At 49.2% G+C, this 19,291-nt stretch overlaps 1 protein-coding gene across 1 annotated transcript; it reads right to left on the minus strand.

Annotated features, from left to right (window-relative positions):
* Positions 1–17,086: 17,086 nt before the first annotated feature.
* On the minus strand, positions 17,087–18,022 carry LOC144274123 (olfactory receptor 10A4-like). The gene is given in 3 exon segments (XM_077832777.1): positions 17,087–17,250; positions 17,253–17,940; positions 17,942–18,022. Coding segments are annotated over 3 exon segments (933 nt in total).
* Positions 18,023–19,291: the final 1,269 nt, after the last annotated feature.

Consider the following 19,291-nt stretch of genomic DNA (forward strand, 5'->3'; position numbering starts at 1 on the left):
CACCCACCCCTCCCTTGCAGTGCTGATGTCCTGCCCCTGTCCAGCCACATTGGATGTTTCAGCTGCTTCCCCTGGATCACCCCACTCAATGAGCGTTCATTGTGGGCTCAAGCCCAACATAGTAAAACATCAGAGGCTTCTTCCCATGCTACGCTCAGTTTTTCATACATGAGCAGACTTTATGGACAGAAGAGACAATTAGAGCATGTCATCTCACCCCCTGCATATCACATGCTTTCTGGAGAGCATAGTAGCTAGTTTTTGACTACACACATTCCAGAAAGGCATCTCGTCTTCATTAGAAGACATCAAGAGGTGGGGAATTCCCACCACTTCCCTTTCTAGTTTGTTCCTTTGGTGATTCATCCTCACCGTTGAATATGTGTGCCCTCTTTCGAATACGAATTGGTCTCTTTTGAGTTTCCAGCCACTGTTATGCTTTTCTCAGCTAGATTAATGAGCACTTTCATACCCGATATTTTCTCTCCGTGAAGTCACTTCAACACTTCAATGACGTCACCTCCCGATCTTTTTTATCATCTAAACAGGCTGAGCTCCTTCAATAGCTCACTGGCAGGCATTTTTCTCCAGCCCTCAAAATGTTTCATTGATTTTTGCTGCCCCATCTCCAAGATTTCCAAATCTTTTTTCAAAGGTGGTTGCCAAAACTGGATGCAGGATTCCATGATCAGTCTTCCTCATAGTGTGTCACCTCCCTATACTCCTCACTGCTCTTTTCATACATCTAATGATGGCTTTAGCCCTGTCCACCACAGCATCACCCTGGGTGCTCATGTGGAATGGCTTGCCTAGCATGGCCCCTAAATCCTCTTCACAGTCAGTGCTTTCCTGGATACACTTCCCCACTCTGTAGGTGTGGCCTGCATGCTTTGTCGCTAGCTATGGGACCCTTCATTTGGTTCTTTTCCAACTTGTTTTCTTTGAATGGGTCCAGCTTATCAAGGGATCCGATTGCTCTGTGTCACTGCCCTCTCCTCATCATTAATTACCACTCTGCTACTATTTTATCACCCACCAATGTTAGCAGCAGTGATTTTATATTGGGGTGCAGTTCATTGATATTTATTTTCAAGAATTAGTCCTTGAGAGTCTCTTTATATCCCTAGTACCCAGAACCTGCTCCACACAGGGCAGCGAGAAAAGGCCACCCAGACCAACTGCTCCCCTGGGGCTAAGCACAGAACAAACTTAGGAGCTTGTAAAAAGAAAAGGAGTACTTTTGGCACCTTGGAGACTAACCAATTTATTTGAGCATAAGCTTTCGTGAGCTACAGCTCACTTTATGCATGCGATGAAGTGATCTGTAGCTCACGAAAGCTTATGCTCAAATAAATTGGTTAGTCTCTAAGGTGCCACAAGTACTCCTTTTCTTTTTGCGAATACAGACTAACATGGCTGCTACTCTGAAGCCTGTCATTAGGAGCTTGTGTTATCCATCGGGTCTGATCTACATGTGGGGGTCATCAGCTTACAGATACACTCTAGACTGGTACCATAGCAGGCCCCAAATGTATCTAAGTGCCCCAGCTTGCAAAACAGGAGGGAAAAAACCATAACCTTGAGTAGCTTTATTTATAGTTGTGGAAACTGAGGCACACAGAAGCAAAGAGATTTGCTCATGGTCAAAGAGCCAGGAAGAGAAAACGGCAGATCTGCTGATAGTCAGTCCTGGGCCCTAGCCGTGTTTGTCCTGGCCTCTCTGCTTCAGCTCCAGTAACAACCTGAGTCGAGGTTTTCTTCTTCTCCCTGTCCTTTAACTTCACATCGCTGCAGAAGAAAGATTGTTTCTGACCAGCTGGTTCTAATGCATGTCGATGTCTTTCCAGAAGATGTACTCTGGCTCAGTTCCATGTCATGGGTTTTCTGCAGGAAGCACTCGGTGCCGTTCTAGGGCCTGTGTTACACAGAAGATGGACAGAATGGTCCTTTCTGACCTTCAATTATTTCTTTCGCTTGGAGGATAATGCTGGTCATTTTCTCTCAATCACTTTCCTTTGATATAATTTCAATCCAGTCCAAAGGATTTCCTCTTCCATTGTGTCTTCAGCACCTTTCCTAGCAAACAGTTACTGTTGGAGCACAGGTTTCCAGTTTCAGGCTGTCCCAGGGTGAGATGGCCATGAAGGGGGTAGTAGCTCAACTGAACCTATCCCCAGGTGAAGGGAATAAGTGCAGGGGTCACATGAGAAGGAGCAGCATGGAACTAGGATCCATGCCTGGTGGGTGATATAAGGACAGCCTGTGCTCAGCCAGGAGAGAGACCCGCAATGGGAGCAGGCCTGGGAGGGGCTTGGATAGTCCTTTAAAGGCAGTTTCGGTACACAGTAGGGAATGGAACAGCCAAGCTGCTAGGGTTGGGAGCTGAGCCTCCTGGCAGTGTCCAGGAACGAAAGCACATTATCTGCCGGGAAGGAAGTCCCCACAGATGGACACCGTAATCTCCCAGGGAGGGAAAAGGCTCTCACTGCCTTTTCTTAACCTCATGGGGTGTTCTCCTGCTCCGCCAACCCCACCCCTATTTCAGCATCTCCAGGTGCCTGAGGGAGCAGGAACCAGAGGCCAGCCTGCACCTGGGGCACAGATGGAGGTTGATGAATTACCTGCCCGTGGTGACCATGGTGCAGGACAGCCCTCAGGACATGCGAATGCAGCTCCAGATCCGGGAGCAGCTTTCCTTTGCTGGCAGGAGACCTTGCAGGTTGAGGGGGGGTGAGACAGGCACTCACATGGGCATGGAAGTTTGGGGAACAGGACAGAGGCCGGGGCTGGGCAAGGAGGGCAGGGACTTGGGAAGAAAGAGAGAAGATCAACCACTTTCTGAATGTGGGTCAGGATTATCCCCACTTTAGAGAGTGAGAAATTGAGGTGCCACGTGGAAGTGGGATTGCCTTTTGCCCGAGCGTCTGAAGAATCGCTACAGCTAAAATAGAAAAGCTATTAAGTGTCAGAAGAAGATGAATCATGGAATTCAGAGTTCAGGGCTGACCAGCAAAGGTTTCGTATATGTCATAAACCAGTCTGTGCTCTGCCACCTCCCTGGTCTTGGAGAAAGGGGTCCATCCCTTGGACAGGGTGTCACGGAGTCCCCAGGCGATGCTCTGGAACTGCTCCCTACGAAGCCAGTCAGGACTCTGGGGAAGTCTCCTTTCTGGGAGCAGACTGTCTGCAGGACACGCAGCTCACATAGCTTCCACCTTCCTGGGTCTGACCTCGGAGCATTCAGCATCCCCTGCCCCTCCGTGTGCTTCTCACAGCAAGTCCGCCCAGGCATTGTCCTGGGGAAGCCAGAGGGTCCTGCACCCCAACTCCGCAGTCAGAGGTGACTCTCAGCCAGCCAGTAAAACAGAAGGTTTATTAGATGACAGGAACATGGTCCAAAACAGAGCTTGTAGGTGCAGAGACCAGGACCCCTCAGCTGGGTCCATTTTGGGGGTCAGTGAGCCAGACAACAACGTCTGCACTTCACTCCAAGTCCCCAGCAGCATCAAAACTGAAAACTCCCTCCAGACCCTCCTCCTCCGGGCTTTGTTCCTTTCCCGGGCCAGGAGGTCACCTGATTCCTTTGTTCTCCAACCCTTTAGTTCTCACCTTGCAGGGGGGAAGGGCCCAGGCCATCAGTTGCCAGGAAACAGGGTGTCAGACATTCTCTGTGTCCAGACCCCTGCACACACCTGCCCTCTAGGGCTCTGCACTGATCATACACCCTTATCCCACCACCTAGATACTTAAAAACTGCCTAGGGGAAACTGAGGCACCCCCACACTATTCAGAGGAACCATTAAGAACAGTCCCACTTCTTCACATCTCTCCCCCCTTCGAGATTGAACTGAGCGGGGTCACTTTAGCCGGTGACCTGGGGAAGTTTGAAGCCACCAACGTTCCCATAGATGCCCCAGCATCTCTCCCATTCCTTGGTGGGAGTTACACCAGGCCCTTCCAGTTTCACGCCCTCCCTTAGGTTGGGGGTGGACGATAGCACTCGCAGGCCACATGTGGGAAAGTTTATGCGGCCTGTGCCCTTTGGCCACCCCAAAACCCCCGGGGGTCAAACTGGGATCGGGTCTTCTCCCAGCGCTCCAGTCTGGAGGGCTACCATTCAGGCTCTCTTGGTTAAGAGCCCCCATATTGACCTGGGCCACATACTGTTCACTTACAGAACTAGCATGGAGACATTCCTTTCTCAACAACCTTGTCTCCCCCAACAATCTGGCCAAACACAGCCACTTGGTTATAGGACTGTTTAACTTTCTTAACAGCTTTCACTTCATCTGAGACCTTCTCAAAGCTATCCACACTGGATCTTTCAACAGGAAAGTCAGGGGCTTCATTCACAACAGAAAACTTCTGGCTGTTAGGAACTGAAACTTTCTTGATTAAATCACTTTCACACTCTTCAGCTGCAGTAAACTGCTTGCAAAGACTCCATAAGGACTCCTTTCCCTAGAGGCTTTTCTATGCAACAATTCACCCTTCACAGAAATTCCGATGAAGTGAGCTGTAGCTCACGAAAGCTCATGCTTAAATAAATTGGTTAGTCTCTAAGGTGCCACAAGTCCTCCTTTTCTTTTTGCTCTTACCCTCTTTACCTAGGGCTTGCTCTAGAGGAACACTTTCCTGAGCAACAACAGACTCTTTCTGGGTCTCACTTACATCCAGAATTACCTCTGGCCCGTCAGGCGGATTCTGACACAATCCCCTTTCAGGCAAACTTACAGACTTCCTAGATGAAAGATCAGAAGCATTCTCCTTCCCTTTGCCACCCACTAGCAACAGGTAAAATACAAGCATCAGAATTGTCTGGGCTCTGGCATTTTACATAGACACAGACTGGCTGCGACCTAGTTACAGGGCCATTCTCCCTAGCAGACACAAACTTAGGACCATTCCCTTCCTGGGCTTTAGCTGAATCCAGAACCAACTCTGAGACAACTGCACTATTCTCAACCATCACAGGCTGAAAGGCCCCTTCTGTCTGCTCCACAGACAAAGAAGAGCCGGACACACTTTCTCCTTTACCAGACCCACAGCTTGGGATCTCATTCCCCTTGTCCCAGCACACAAGGCTGGTCACAGACAACTGCTTGGAGATCAGGGTAGCTCCCTCCATAGGCAAGTCAATACCCCTGACAGACACAGGCACGTTTCCTTCACTGTCACACTTCTCCACGCAGGTAACAGGTAAGGTCCAGGGACACTCATCTTCCACTCTCCTCGGCTTCCACACTTCTGACTAGACAAAGCCATCAGCTCACAAGGCTGCCTTGGCTCATCCAGACTTTTCTTACCAAGCACCTTGCCACTCCCAACAGATACCCTGCCCTGCCTGTGTCTCCCCCCACTCAGCTGGGGTCTCAGCTCCCACTGTGCTCAGCTCTGCCCTTGCCGTCCCAGTGGAGTAGGCAGCAAGCTCGCTGCTTTCCTCACTGCATCAGAGCCAGTGTGAGCCCCCTCTCCGGTGTGCAAGGGGGCGGGGAGCATCTCTCGGTCCCACCCAGCCCCAGGGGCTGGTTACAGGCATGCAGGTAGCCTGAGCCTAGCAGCTCCTCCCTGCTGCCAGCCAGGTCATCTGCATTTTCACTGACCACTTCCCTCTCCACCAATTGGTTCCCTGGATTCAAATTCAAACCCTTGGCAGTTACAGGAGCAGGGCCTGGATCCTGTCCCAAAGAGACACAGTCACCCCACAACAGGGTCTCACAGCTGATATCCTGGGGAACCCCAACGACCAGCCAGCCCCACCCCTCCTAGGTCTGCACAGGGATCTGGGCCATAGGGAGGGAGAGGGGCTTCATCCCTGGGACCCTCACACAGCCCCTCAGCATCTGAGGCTGCACCACCACGGGCCTGACACCAGTTCTCTCTGCTCCAGGATCTCGCCACCCCAGGAATGTCTCTCCACTGACCATCACCTTCCGTTCCCACTGGAGGTCCGAGGGGCCTGGCCCCAGGAAACTCCACACAGACATATAGGTTGGGGTGAGGAGTGGGAGCCTGTCCACCACCCCACTCATCTGGCTGACGGAGCCTATGGCCTTGCGGCCCAGCAAGGGAGCTAGACACCGGGGCTTTTCCGCAGGGTCCCCCTGGTTCAAATCGCCAGCCTGCTCAAAGGCAGTGAGGTGGGCATCCACATCCCCCCCCCCCGCTCCTTAACCAGGGGCAGCAATTGAGTCTCAAGGTTCCCTGCGGAACTGGCACCCCGGGGTCTATTCCCCCCCCCCCGGGAGGTCCCTTCTGCCTCTCTGCTCCATCATCGCCAGTTCATGCTGCTGCTGCTTCTGCAGCTCTTTCTTGGACTCTCGCTGTCTCTCACAGTCCTCTTGCTCTCTCAGACTCAGCTCCAATCCCGTCCGTCTCCGATCCCCGAATGGGGAACCCGATCGTGAAGACCCTTGTCTGGTTGGGGACTGGAGTCTTGAGGATGCCTGGCTACTACTCCAGCTGCTCCCAGATCTTGCTATAGCCCCAGTTGGGATCAGGAATCTGTCCCTTAGAGCGATCCTCCTCCTCCAGCTGCACGATTAACTGTGCTTTGGTGGGTTTCAGAGTAACAGCCGTGTTAGTCTGTATTCGCAAAAAGAAAAGGAGGACTTGTGGCACCTTAGAGACTAACCAATTTATTTGAGCATGAGCTTTCGTGAGCTACAGCTCACTTCATCGGATGCATACTGTATACATCCGATGAAGTGAGCTGTAGCTCACGAAAGCTTATGCTCAAATAAATTGGTTAGTCTCTAAGGTGCCACAAGTACTCCTTTTCTTTGTGCTTTGGTGAACTTTCCAATGCTCAACCTTCTCTTTCTGCACAGGGTTACAATGTCCTTCTTAAGGAGATAGTGACAGGCCATCACTCCGCTCTTCCCAAGTTGTTGCAGACTCACAGGCCTGTGTGCTCTCAGCTCCCCATGGTTTCCAGGGAGAACCCCTAGTGTGCCAGCCCTTCTCGAGGTCACCACCTCTTTGCCAGGGTCGAGCTGCAGACTCCTCCGCCCCTTGGACTGCTCGCTGCAATCCCCAGGGGAACTCTGTTACTGCAAAAGTCCTTTTTTCTCCAAGGGCCAAGCCGCAGGCTCCTCCGCCCCTGAGACTGCTCACCGCTGTCCCCAGGGGGACCCCATTACTGCACAGTCCTTCTCTATGGTCACACTCCCAGGGGTTAACCGCCCCCTGAAACCGCTCCTCTCTGAGCCTTCAGCATGCCTGGTCCTCGTCAATCCCCCTTCGTTTTACTGCTCCCCAGTCACTTACTGCAGGAAGCGCAATCCACAGGGTGCAGTACATCCCACCACTGCCGCCAGTCTTCACGGAGTCCCTGGGCGATGCTCTGGAACTGCTCCCTACGAAGCCAGTCAGGACTCTGGGGCAGTCTCCTCTCTGGGAGCAGACTGTCTGCAGGACACACAGCTCACATGGCTTCCACCTTCCTGGGTCTGACCTCGGAGCATTCAGCATCCTCTGCCCCTCCGTGCGCTTCCCACAGCGAGTTCGCCCAGGCGGGGTCCTGGGGAAGCCAGAGGGTCCTGGCTTACCCCAACTTCACAGTCCGACGTGACACTCAGCCAGCCAGTAAAACAGAGGTTTATTAGACGACAGGAACATGGTCTAAAACAGAGCTTGTAGGTGCAAAGACCAGGACTCCTCAGCTGGGTCCATTCTGGGAGGCAGTGAGCCAGACAACCACATCTGCACTTCACTCCACTCCCCAGCAGCCCCAAACTGAAACTCCCTCCAGCCCCTCCTCCTCTGGGCTTTGTTCCTTTCCTGGGCCAGGAGGTCACCTGATTCCTTTTTTCTCCAACCCCTTTAGCTCTCCCTTTACAGGGGGGAAGGGCCCGGCCATCAGTTGCCAGGAAACAGGGTGTTGGCCATTCTCTGTGTCCAGACCCCTGCACACACCTGCCCTCTAGGGCTCCGCAATGATCATACACCCTTATCCCACCATCTAGATACTTAAGAACTGCATAAGGGAAACTGAGGCACCCCCACACTATTCAGAGGAAACACTGAGAACAGTCCCACTTTGTCACACTGCATATTAAGCTAAGATTTAGAATTTCTGGACCCGGGCCTCACACCAGTGCTCAGGCATCTGTGCTGCACTACGCAAAGCTAAGTCAAACCAGCCTGTGCCAGGTTTCCTAGCACCCTCCCCAGCGGTAGCCATTCTAGCCCTTTGTGATGCCCTGTAGGAAAACTTGACTGTCCATCCCGTGGCACTTTACCGGAAGCTGTTGCATCCTGCCAAGGCATCTGGCCGAGCTGTCTTTTGAGTCTACACGTGCCCGACGGCTGGAGCCAGCAACAGGGAGGAGTCAGCGTTTGAAGCGCTTGTCTTGCTTGTGCTTTCACTCCTGTTTCAGGTAACGGGCAGTCCATGAAGTGCTGGTGGACGTTTCGGGGGCATTTTCTGACCTGCTGAAGAAGGCACCTGTCGGAGGAGGAGGGGGGGGTGAAACAGACCTGTCAGACTCAAACTGGCTGATGGTGCTCACGGCTCTCGGGAGAGCTGCTGATGCCCCCTGTGTAGACCGGCGCTTCTGGAGCAGGGCCACAAGCACAGACCAGTGGGACCCCATAGTCATGCGGATCTGGGATGACTAGAACTTGCTCATGAAGAAAGCTAGATTTCTGGAGCCTTGTGAGCAGCTTGCCCAGACCCTTCAGCACCATGACATATACGCGAAGGAAGCCATTCCTGTTTAAAAGTGGGTTTCTACACCCCAGAGTCCTACAGGTCCGTTGCTAACCAGTTTGGGGTTGGAAAGTTGACTGGACGGTAAAGTGGTGGCCGAGGTTTCTGAGGAGATCAGGTGTGTGGTTTATCCAAAGGTGGGGGCATAAACTGCAGGCTTGGAGAGAATGGGGTTTCCCCACTGCACTGGGCCACTGATGGGACTCATGAGCCCCTTGTTTGCCCTCCTCAAGGAGCAGGAGTACCTACACTGCAAAGGGTACTACTCCATGGGCATGCAGGCCCCTGGGGACCACAGAGGCCAATTTATGGACGTCAACGTGGGCTGCACGGGAAAAGTTCATGATGCCAGGGTTTTCCGCCAGCCAGGAGTCTACCTTCATGGACAGGCCGAAACACTATTCCAAATGACAATGTCATAAATGGAGTCACTGTTCCCAGGGTTATTATAGGGGATCCCATGTACCCCCTTTTGGCTGGACTTATGAAACAGGATCCTGATCACAGAGGCCCTGGTAAAGAAGGTTTAGTTACATTTTCAGTAGGTGTAGAATGGCGGTTGAATGTGCGTTTGTCAGACTGAAATCCTCGAGCCTGAGTCTGAGTTTGGGCTTACTTTGCAGTGTAGACATTCCCTAAGACCCAGTGCATCAGACCCTAAACAGATTAATGGCTATCAAAATAAAATAAAATGATGTGAATGATTTTTCTTGATACAACCTCTTTGCTACAGCAGCAGCAAAAACAACAAAACCAAATGTCAAGTAAAAAAACAGCAGTTAGGCATGGAGGAAATGCTAGTCATGACATATTTGAAAAGTGCCAGCATCTTTCATCCTGAAGCACATTGGGTAAAATTTCCAAAAGTGCCTAGCTGACTTAGAAGCATAAATCACATTGACTTTCAATGTGACACAGATTCCCCCGTCCTTAGGTCCTTCTGAAAGGGGAACACAGGCTCTGAGGTCACTTGGGCGCTTTTGAAAATTCTACCCATTGAGTAGTACTTGAATTCTTAGGACTCCGATTCAAATTAATACACAGGAACGAATTGAAGGCATGACAGTAGTTGAACCATTGAGGGTACGTCTACACGGCAGCTGAAGGTGAGCCTCCCAGCCTAGGCAGGCAGACTCGTCCTAGCAGGGCTTGTGCTAGCTTGCTAAAAATAGCTGGGTGAACATTGTAGGGTGGGGCCAAGCCTGGGTGACTAGCCCGAGCCTCCGCTGAGGTGGGGGATGTTGTAATGAGCTGGACAAAACCTCGTTATGGTTGAGTTAAAAAACGTATTCTAACTGATGTGTGAACACACCCTTCTAGTCACATACCTGTCAGGATGAGTTAAGCAGAAGCCCCCTTCCCCGCCTAAGATAAAGAGGTGTGTGAACCTGCCCAGGAATTTGGACTGAGTGGGCAGAAGGGCTTTGCTGAGAGAGAGAGAGGGGTGGGGGTGGGGGGGAAAGCCAAGCAGTAGCCCAGTGCGAGCCTGGAAAAAGTGAGTGTTTGGATCTAATGAGGTGGCTAACGAGACTTGGGGCAGTAAGCAAAGAGGCTGCTCCTTTTGTTCTTGGTTCCTCATGCATTCAGAGAAGTTGGACTTTGTACATTCCTTGTCAATAAATGAGATCAAAGAAAATACCAGACTCCATCAATTTCTACTTCCAATGGGGACATCCCCATGGCTCCAAACTTTGCCTTGCCACTCTGGTCAAAAAGGGGTAATGATACACAGTCTTTACCCGACATGGGGATACACATTGTGTGTGGGGCGGTTTCAACACTAATGTCCTCAGCCTCTACTCAGGGTTGTCTTGTTTTTGCAGCAGAAGAGCTGAGAGTCTCTTTCTGGTCCCTAGAGAAAAACAACCTGCTGCTTAGAGTAATAGGAATTATCGTCATTACATATGATTACTCTGGCTATTCTTGTTAGCCATACAAACGTCCAGTCCCGCTTTCATGATTAAGTCTAATCACACATCGTAGGAAAAGGTATTTATTGGTTCAGAATTTGCCATCTTTTAATTTTATTGTATGTCCCTGTGACGTTTCTTGTGGGTGCCTGGGGTTGTGCGGTACCCACTGCCACCTGCCCTTAGCGTGGGGAAGCCAAGTCTATGCCTGCTGGGGGTCAGCTCCCCAAATCCACTGGTCATGGGTGACACAAGCACTCCCTTCTAGGCCTCTGCAGGCCCCGCTGTTACTGTACAGGTTAGCGACAGGCTCCCTCCAACACCCGAGCCAGGTCCACCTCAGATCATGGCTCTGCTTGACACACAGCACTAAGATATGGTTACCGTCAAAAGAAGTCTGACGTTATTTACCGAACCACAGAGAGTCAAGTAGCAGCAAGTAAAAGTATTGGGAACAAATGGTTACATATAAAACAAAATCATACCCTGCGTTCTGGAGCCCAGACTTGATTAACAGGAGACTCTCACGTCTTGCAGAATATTGCTCACCCCAAAATGCTTGCAGAGCATTACAGCTAGCCTTGGCCATGACCCAGGTTTCCTGAAGCAAATACACTGTCAGTTGCCTCCCAAGTGAAGGATTTAGGGTTTTTCTTTGCCTAGTATAGATACATAACTCCTTAAATATTATCCGTACATACATTTTGCAGTGATTATGATGACCAGTGGGCAGCTGGCTCTTCGTAATCTCACATGTCACCCTTTGGTATTATGCAGATATCCAACCCAATGGATCCCTGTAAAAACCTATCCCCCTGACCCTTTGCTCTCTGCCACTTGGCACCAAAGGGGTTCCTGGGTCACAGTCCCCTTGTTCTTGTGTTATGAGACAGGGAGAACAGAAGGGCCTAATCTACCGCCTCTACACCATTCATTATTTTATACACTTAAGTCTCCTCTGACCTATTGCTCCTCTGACCCAGATGTTAGTGATTTGAGATTCACCACTTCTTGTGGTGCATCCCCCCCTCTTCTGAAGCTGGCCTGCGCCGACATCTACCTGAACAAGGTGGAGATATTTGTGGTGGTCGTGTTGGTGGTCATGGCCCCTGGCCTGCTCATCCTTGTGTCTTATGCCCACATCATCCTCAAGATGTCTTCTGCTGAGGGAAGGCGCAAAGCCTTCTCCACCTGCTCCTCACACCTCACGGCGGTGACTGTATTCTATGGATCCGTGAGCGTTATCAATTTCTGACCCAAGTCAACTTATGGAGGGGGCAGAGACAGGCCATTCGGCCTGGTGTACATTGTCCTCACGCCCATGCTGAACCCCGTTATCTACAGCCTGAGGAACAAAGAGGTGCAGGCGGCCTTGAGGAGAATGTTGGGGAGAAAAAAGTGTGCTACCGTCCAGTATCCTTGCTGATGGTACCTTGCGCTGTAGAGCGCTGAGTTCTTTTCACAACTCCCACAATTTGGGCAAGTCATTTTGGGTGAATACAGTTTCTAGGTGCTACCGTAATAAAACTGACACAACCTCTTGACCCTGACTGTGCCTGCCGGGGGTCAACGCCCCATCTCCACCGACCAAGGGCAACACATGCACTCCCCCTAGGCCTATGCAGGCCCCACTGTCACTCTGCAGGTTAGTGATAGACACTCTCCAACCCCCGAGCATCTCCCTGGAGCATCCAGCCCCTTGTCCACTGGACACTTGCAGTAGTCACAGATTGGCTGCTCCCAAAGGATCAGTGAAGCCCAGGTTATCAGCTCTACCTTAGAGCACCGCTCCGCTTAACACACAGCACTTAGATACGTTTATAGTTTAAACAAGTAGATGTTAATTGAACAAAGCACAGAGATCCAAATAGCAGAAAATAGAAGTATTGGAAACAAAGGGTTATATACATAACATACATTCTAGAGCCTAGACTTAATTCCCAAGATACTCTTGTGTCTTGTAGAGTATTTCTCACCCTGAATCCTTGCAGCGCTTTACAGTCAGGCTGGCTGGGACCCTGCTTTCATGAAACAAATGCGCGGTCACTTTTTCTCCCAGGGGAAGGACTCAGTGAGTTTCTTTGCACTCACTGATACACCAGACCAATCCTTTGATCCTATTCACAAACAGGACACCCCCTCCACTCTTTGTTTCACCCTGCAGATTTACTTTATAGATTCTGCACTCTCTCAATTTGCATCTTGCTCAGTATGCAAATAGGCCTACACCGAGAGGCGTACAATACACATTGCCTGCCTGTCCAGACAGGGAGTTAAGGGTCTGCTCAGGGAACCCAGAACCATAAGCCACTGTGTCACCCCTCCGCTTTAGCAAGAGTGAGCTTTGCTGGAGGTTAGACTGTGTATTGCTCCCTCCCACATCCATCTGCCTGCTTCATAGTAAACGCCTCAAGATTCTGCCAATCTTAACTTTGCCTTGCAGGTAGCCATCACTGACCTCCAGTTCCTGAGTTCCCCAAAGACATATCTCTGCAGTGTCTAGTCCCTGTCACTGCACACTCAGAAATTATTGAGTTCACTGATTCCAAAGAGTTTACTGTTAGTTTAGCTGAAGACTCACACTTCACTTCAAGATCATAGCACTGAATTGGTTTATAGTAAAACTAAGGATAAGTTTATTAACAAAGAACAGAAATGTAAATGATACTAAGCAAGAGAAAAAGATACAGGTCTGGTTACAAACAAACCAAACCAAGCCATTCTTTCTAGTGACTAAAACTTAAATCTTAGTAAGTTACAATCTTTGCCTAAGCAGTTTTCTCACTCACATCAAGTTACCAGCATCTTTAGCTCTCCAGGCCAGGGATCCAACTTCCACAGAATCAGAGGGTGCTGTTATCTTTGTCCCCAAATTGAGGGATAACTAGAATGGCTTTTTGCTCCTGCTTGTATTTTCCAAAGTCCATTGTCTGTCTCACAAGTTAGAAAGATTTCCTTGAGGTGCAGATTCGGACCCCCAGCGTGCTCACTACATTGTTTCCTCCATCACTTATTAGCTTGATTGCTTTGTTTACCTTATATGGAAATGTCTTTTTATTGTCCTCTCCCTGTAATTAAGCCAATCAGACAGGTACATGCATATTCCTTTGTCTAGGGCAGACCTGGATTCTGTACGGCCTCCAAATGCCATTTTAAGAACTTATTTCCCGCACGTATACATAACTTGCTATACACAACCCGTACACACAGAACACAAGGATTTTCGGGAGCAGCGTCACCATTTTGCATACGATACCTAACGTGACACCGCTTAGATGCACATGACGACAACAGTGTGTTGGGTGTAGTGAGTGTGTCAGGCCTGTTGCGAGTTACAGTCTAGAGGGCCCTTTGCTGACTCAAGGGCTCTTAAGGTCACAGTTACCCCCTGCCTGGTAGGAACACCTCCAACCCACATGACCTGCCTTAAGGCCAAGACCTTAAAGACTTTGTTTTGAGTATGGATACATGACTCCTTCAATATTATCCACACCCACATTTCACACCGATTAGGATGCCTAGTGGGCTGCCGGCTCTTGGTAGAGACCTCACATGCCACCATTGAGTGAAGAGTTATGCAGATATCCAACCCAGGGGCTTCCCGTAAAACCCTAGGCAACCCCTCTGCCGCTTGGCACCACGGGATTCCTGGCTCACACCTCCCCCACTCTCACTGAGGCAGTAGGGTTAGCCACTGGCTAATCCACATGCGTTGCCTCAGAACCCTCGTGCCTGGACAGTGCTTCTGTCACACATTTTCCTTGCCCTTCACGTGTGCAGTTTCCATACCGTACTCATGAATGTCTGAACTCCAGCGTTGCAGTCTGGAGCTGGTACCTTCTCTTCCGTGAAGCCCTGCCAAAGGAGAATGGTCTGTTAGGACTCTGAACTTCCTGGGCAGTAGCTATAGCCTTAATTGCCCCACAACTGCATATTTCCTTTTGATGACTGAGTAATTTTGTTCAGTGATGGGTCAGTTGTTTACTTAAAAAAAAGCAATAGGACGCTTCTTATTGCCCTTGCCTGCTTGCATCAGTGCAGCTCCCAGGCCTATACTTGATGAATCTGTGCAGAGTTCAAACATTTTATCGAAATTTGGACCGGCTAGAGCCAGTGTCACTGACAGAAGTCTTTTCACTTGAGCAAAGCCCTCCTGACAGGCTGTAGTCAAAACCACCTTGGCAGGCTGTGTCTTTTTGCAGACATCTGTCATCACAGTCGCAATGTTGCTGAAACCTTCCACGAGTCTTTGGTAATAATTCGGCAAGCCTCTAAAAGACTGAATTTGCTTTTTGGTTCAGGGTACAGGCCAGTTAACAATGGAGTCCACTTGTAAGGGTTTCTGGCAAATCTGGCCCCGTCCTGCCAATGGCCTGGATAAGGGACTTTCGCCCCTATCTTGCATTTTGACACTGTTACTGTGAGACCGGCACCTTTGGGTATGTCTATACAGCAATTAGACACCCGCAGCTGGCCCATGCCAGCCGACTCGGGCTTGTGAGGCTGTTTCATTGCAGTGTAAACTTCCAGGCTCAGGCTAGAACACAGGCTCTAGGACCCGGCAAGATTGGAGGGTCCCAGAGCTTGGACTCCAGCCCGATCCCAGAAGTCTACACTGCAATGAAACAGCCCCACAAGCCGAGCCCTGCGAGCCTGAGTCAGCTGGCATGGGCCAGCCGTGGGTTTTTCTTTGCAGTGGACAAACCCTTTGAGTCTCTTCAACACAATTTCTCTGTGAGCCTTATGCCCTGCCCATGCATTTCTGAAGATTGCAATATCATCAACGGAGGCCAAGTAAACGTGGTTTAGAACAGAACAGGGACTTGATTCATTTTAGGCTAGTTACAAAATGTTCCGAGCCTTGTGGCTTTTGAAACTGATGCACTTCCTCACGAGCCCTGTCATGAAACTGAGCTGGAAACTTTATCAAATATTTGAGCCCTCGCTGCTTGGCAGGTTCCCTTGCTCTTCTGAAAGCTGATCTCTGTTCAGCCACGTCTTTCTCAAAACCTTGCAAAATCATTCTCTCATTTTGTGGCATCCCCCAAAGCTGCTCTTCCCCCCTCCCCCACACTCAAGAGCTGGCTGCATTATTATTCTTTTTTTTTTTTACATTAAATCTGAGAAATTTGACAATCAGTGGGTGAGGTCTGGCAAGCCAGGGTCTGCTGAGCTCTTTCTAAACCAAATTTAAAATCATCCAGCATTACTCAGCAGGTCTGACTGGACTCGGTACAAGTGCATGTCCACTTGGGGACCCGTGACCTGCGGTGATAACAGTGACCCAAAACAGCCTTCTTAAAACAGTGTTGTTTACTCTTAACAGTAGGAACACAGCACAGCAAGAGACAAGGCAGGCTATGCTTCCTCGAAGAACCCCCCAGCCTCTGGAGGTCAGGAGGCAATTGCACCCTCTAAACCATCTCAACAAACCAGGCTCTCCTCTATTCAGGAGGGATGCAGTCCTGGGAAAGCTGGGCTAGCAGGCCCAACATGGGTGGGCAGAGGTAGCATGTCACAGTTAATTGTCCTTGGTGTTTGCAGAGGAGCTCTTCTCTGAGCTATTGTCCATCTTCCTAGGTCGTTTCCTGAACACCCGGCTGTTGAATTAACCCAATAGGTGCATACAAAAACATCTGTACAATATTCAGACAAGCATCATACAGTATTCACAGACTTCTACAGTGTAGCCCATAGAGCTCACTTTAGCATTTATTTTATTCAGCAGTAATGCAAGGAACCTACAGGCCTGTATCCTGTAAGACTGGGGTTGTTAATTATTTTTGTCAAGGTCCAAATTTCTTAGTCAAGGTATAGTCAAGGTCCAGACTTCAGAGAAACATTTTTTACACCATAGTAACAATAATAACAACAACAAGTAATTTAAAAGATTTTGAAGTCCATTCAAAAACATCTGGCAGTCTGGATTTGGCCCGCAGTCCACCTATTGACTACCCCTGACATAACATATTATAAAAGTTGTATCCCAGACTGTGTGCAGGGGGAGAGAGAGATGTAGCCCTTGGGAGGTGCCAGGATGATGGCCACTGGTGCTAATGAGAAAGGTGATTGTGATGAGGAAGATAATGGCTAACATTTCTGGTTGTTCTGCAAGGGATGGTGGGAGTATATGGATGTTCAGATGTACAGTATGTATTATTTCAGTCTACCTTGCTGGGTTAGAGTGTTTGTGACCTTGCTGAATGTATTAATAAACGATTACAAAGACAGAAGGGTTCCTAAAGTGTGAGTGTTGCAACCGTGGACATCGGGGTTCCCAACTGAACAGTAACTTTAATAACACTGGGCCTGATACTGGGACAAGAACCTTCAATATCTCAGAGTGATAACTGGGAATTCTTAAGTAATCAATATAATTAATATACGATTCATAGATCAGGCTACAACAGGCAACTCCAAATCCATCACAAGACTATTAAAATAATATTTTTCCCCCCACTTTTCAAATAAATATTTTTCTGGCCATCACCCTTCTCAGGGCTTCCTTTACCTCCTTGTTCCTCAGGCTGTAGATCAAAGGGTTCAGCTTTGGAGACACCACTGAGTAGAACAGGGAAAGCAGTTTGTCGCTGCCGAGTGAGTAGCTGGATTTGGGCTTCAGGTATTCACGATGCCAGACCCGAAAAACAAGGTCACCACGATGAGGTGGGAGGAGCAGGTGGAGAAAGTTTTGCTCCTGCCCGCGGCTGACGGAATAGTGAGGATAGCGTGGAGGATACGGATGTAGGATACAAGGATGAGCAGGAAGGGGACCATGATGAAGGTGGCAGAGATGGTGTAAACAGCTATTTCATTCCTGTAGGTATCCGTGCAGGCCAACTTCAGCAGCGGGGGCAGGTTGCAGAAGAAGTGGTTGATGCGAATAGGCCCACGGTAGGGCAGAGGGAATATGAAAGTTGTCTGCCCGACTCCCACCAGCACCCTGATGAGCCAGGACACACTTGAGAGCTGGAGACACACACCTCTGATCATCATGGTCGTGTAGCGCAGTGGGTGACATATGGCCGTGTAACAGTCATATGCCATGGCAGCCAGCAGGCAACACTCAGTGATCCCCAGGAAGGAGAAGAAATACATCTGTGTGGCACAGCCCAGGAAGGAAATACTCTTGTCCTCGGAGAATAAGTTCACCAGCATCTTGGGGGTAGTGGACGAAGTATAACCCATTTCCAGAAAGGACAAATTCCAAAGGAAGAAATACATGGGGGACTGAAGGGCAGGGTCCACCACCATGATCGTGATGAGGAGGATGTTGCCCATCATGGTGATGAGGTACAACAGCAGCACCAGAAAAAAAAAGTGAAACTTGGAGCTCCAGGATATTGGAAAAAGCCACAAAGAAGAACTGTATCTCAACTGTGTGGTTCCTGCTAGCCATGTCCTACAGTTGTTTTCTATCTGTGGAGATAATAAAATCACAGAGGCATAGGACTGGAAGGGACCTCGAGAGGTCATCTAGTCCAGTCCCCTGCACTCATGGCAGGACTAAATATTATCTAGACCATCCCTGACAGGTGTTTGTCTAACCTGCTCTTAAAAATCTCCAATGATGGAGATTCCACGACTCCCTAGGCAATTTATTCCATGCTTAACCACCCTGACAGTTAGGAAGTTTTTCCTAATGTCCAGCCTAAACCACCCTTGCTGCAATTTAAGCTCATTGCTTCTTGTCCTATCCTCAGAGGTTAAGGAGAACAGTTTTCCTCCCTCCTCCTTGTAACAACCTTTTATGTCCCCTCTCAGTCTTCTCTTCTCCAGACTAAACAAACCCAATTTTTTTTAATCTTCCCTCATAGGTCATGTTTTCTAGACCGTTGATCATTTTTCTTGCTCTTCTCTGGACTTTCTCCAATTTGTCCACTTCTTTCCTGAAATGTGGCGCCCAGAACTGAACAGAATACTCCAGTTGAGGTCTAATCAGTCGGGAGTAGAGTGGAAGAATTACTTCTCATGTCTTGCTTACAACACTTCTGCTAAGACATCCTAGAATGAGGTTTGCTTTTTTTTGGAACAGTGTTACACTGTTGACTCATATCTAGTTTGTGATCCACTATAAGCCCCCAGATCCCTTTCCGTAGTGCTCCTTCCTAGGCAGTCATTTCCCATTTTGTATGTGTGCAACTGATTGTTCCTTCCTAAGTGGAGTACTTTGCATTTGTCATTATTGAATTTCATTCTATTTACTTCAGATCATTTCTCCAGTTTGTCCAGATCATTTTGAATTTTAATCCTATCCTCCAAAGCACTTGCAACCACTCTCATCTTGGTGTGGTCCGCAAACTTTATAAGAGTACTCTCTATACCGTTATCTAAATCACTGATGAAGATATTGAACAGAACCCAACCCAGAACCAATCCCTGTGGGACCCCACTCATTATGCACCTCCAGCATGACTGTGAACCACGGATAACTACTCTCTGGGAATGGTCTTCCAACCAGTTATGCACCCACCTTATAGTAGCTCCATCTAGATTGTATTTCCCTAGTTTGTTTATGAGAAGGTCACGTGAGACAGTATCAAAAGCCTTACAAAATCCAAGATATACCACAGCTATCGCTTCCCCCCTATCCACAAGGCTTGTTACCCTGTCAAAGAAAGCTATCAGGTTGGTTCATTAACTGGTTAAGTTGGGTTGTAGCGGGGTG

Source organism: Eretmochelys imbricata, chromosome 14, assembly GCF_965152235.1.
Source record: "Eretmochelys imbricata isolate rEreImb1 chromosome 14, rEreImb1.hap1, whole genome shotgun sequence".
NCBI classification, from domain to species: Eukaryota; Metazoa; Chordata; order Testudines; family Cheloniidae; genus Eretmochelys; species Eretmochelys imbricata.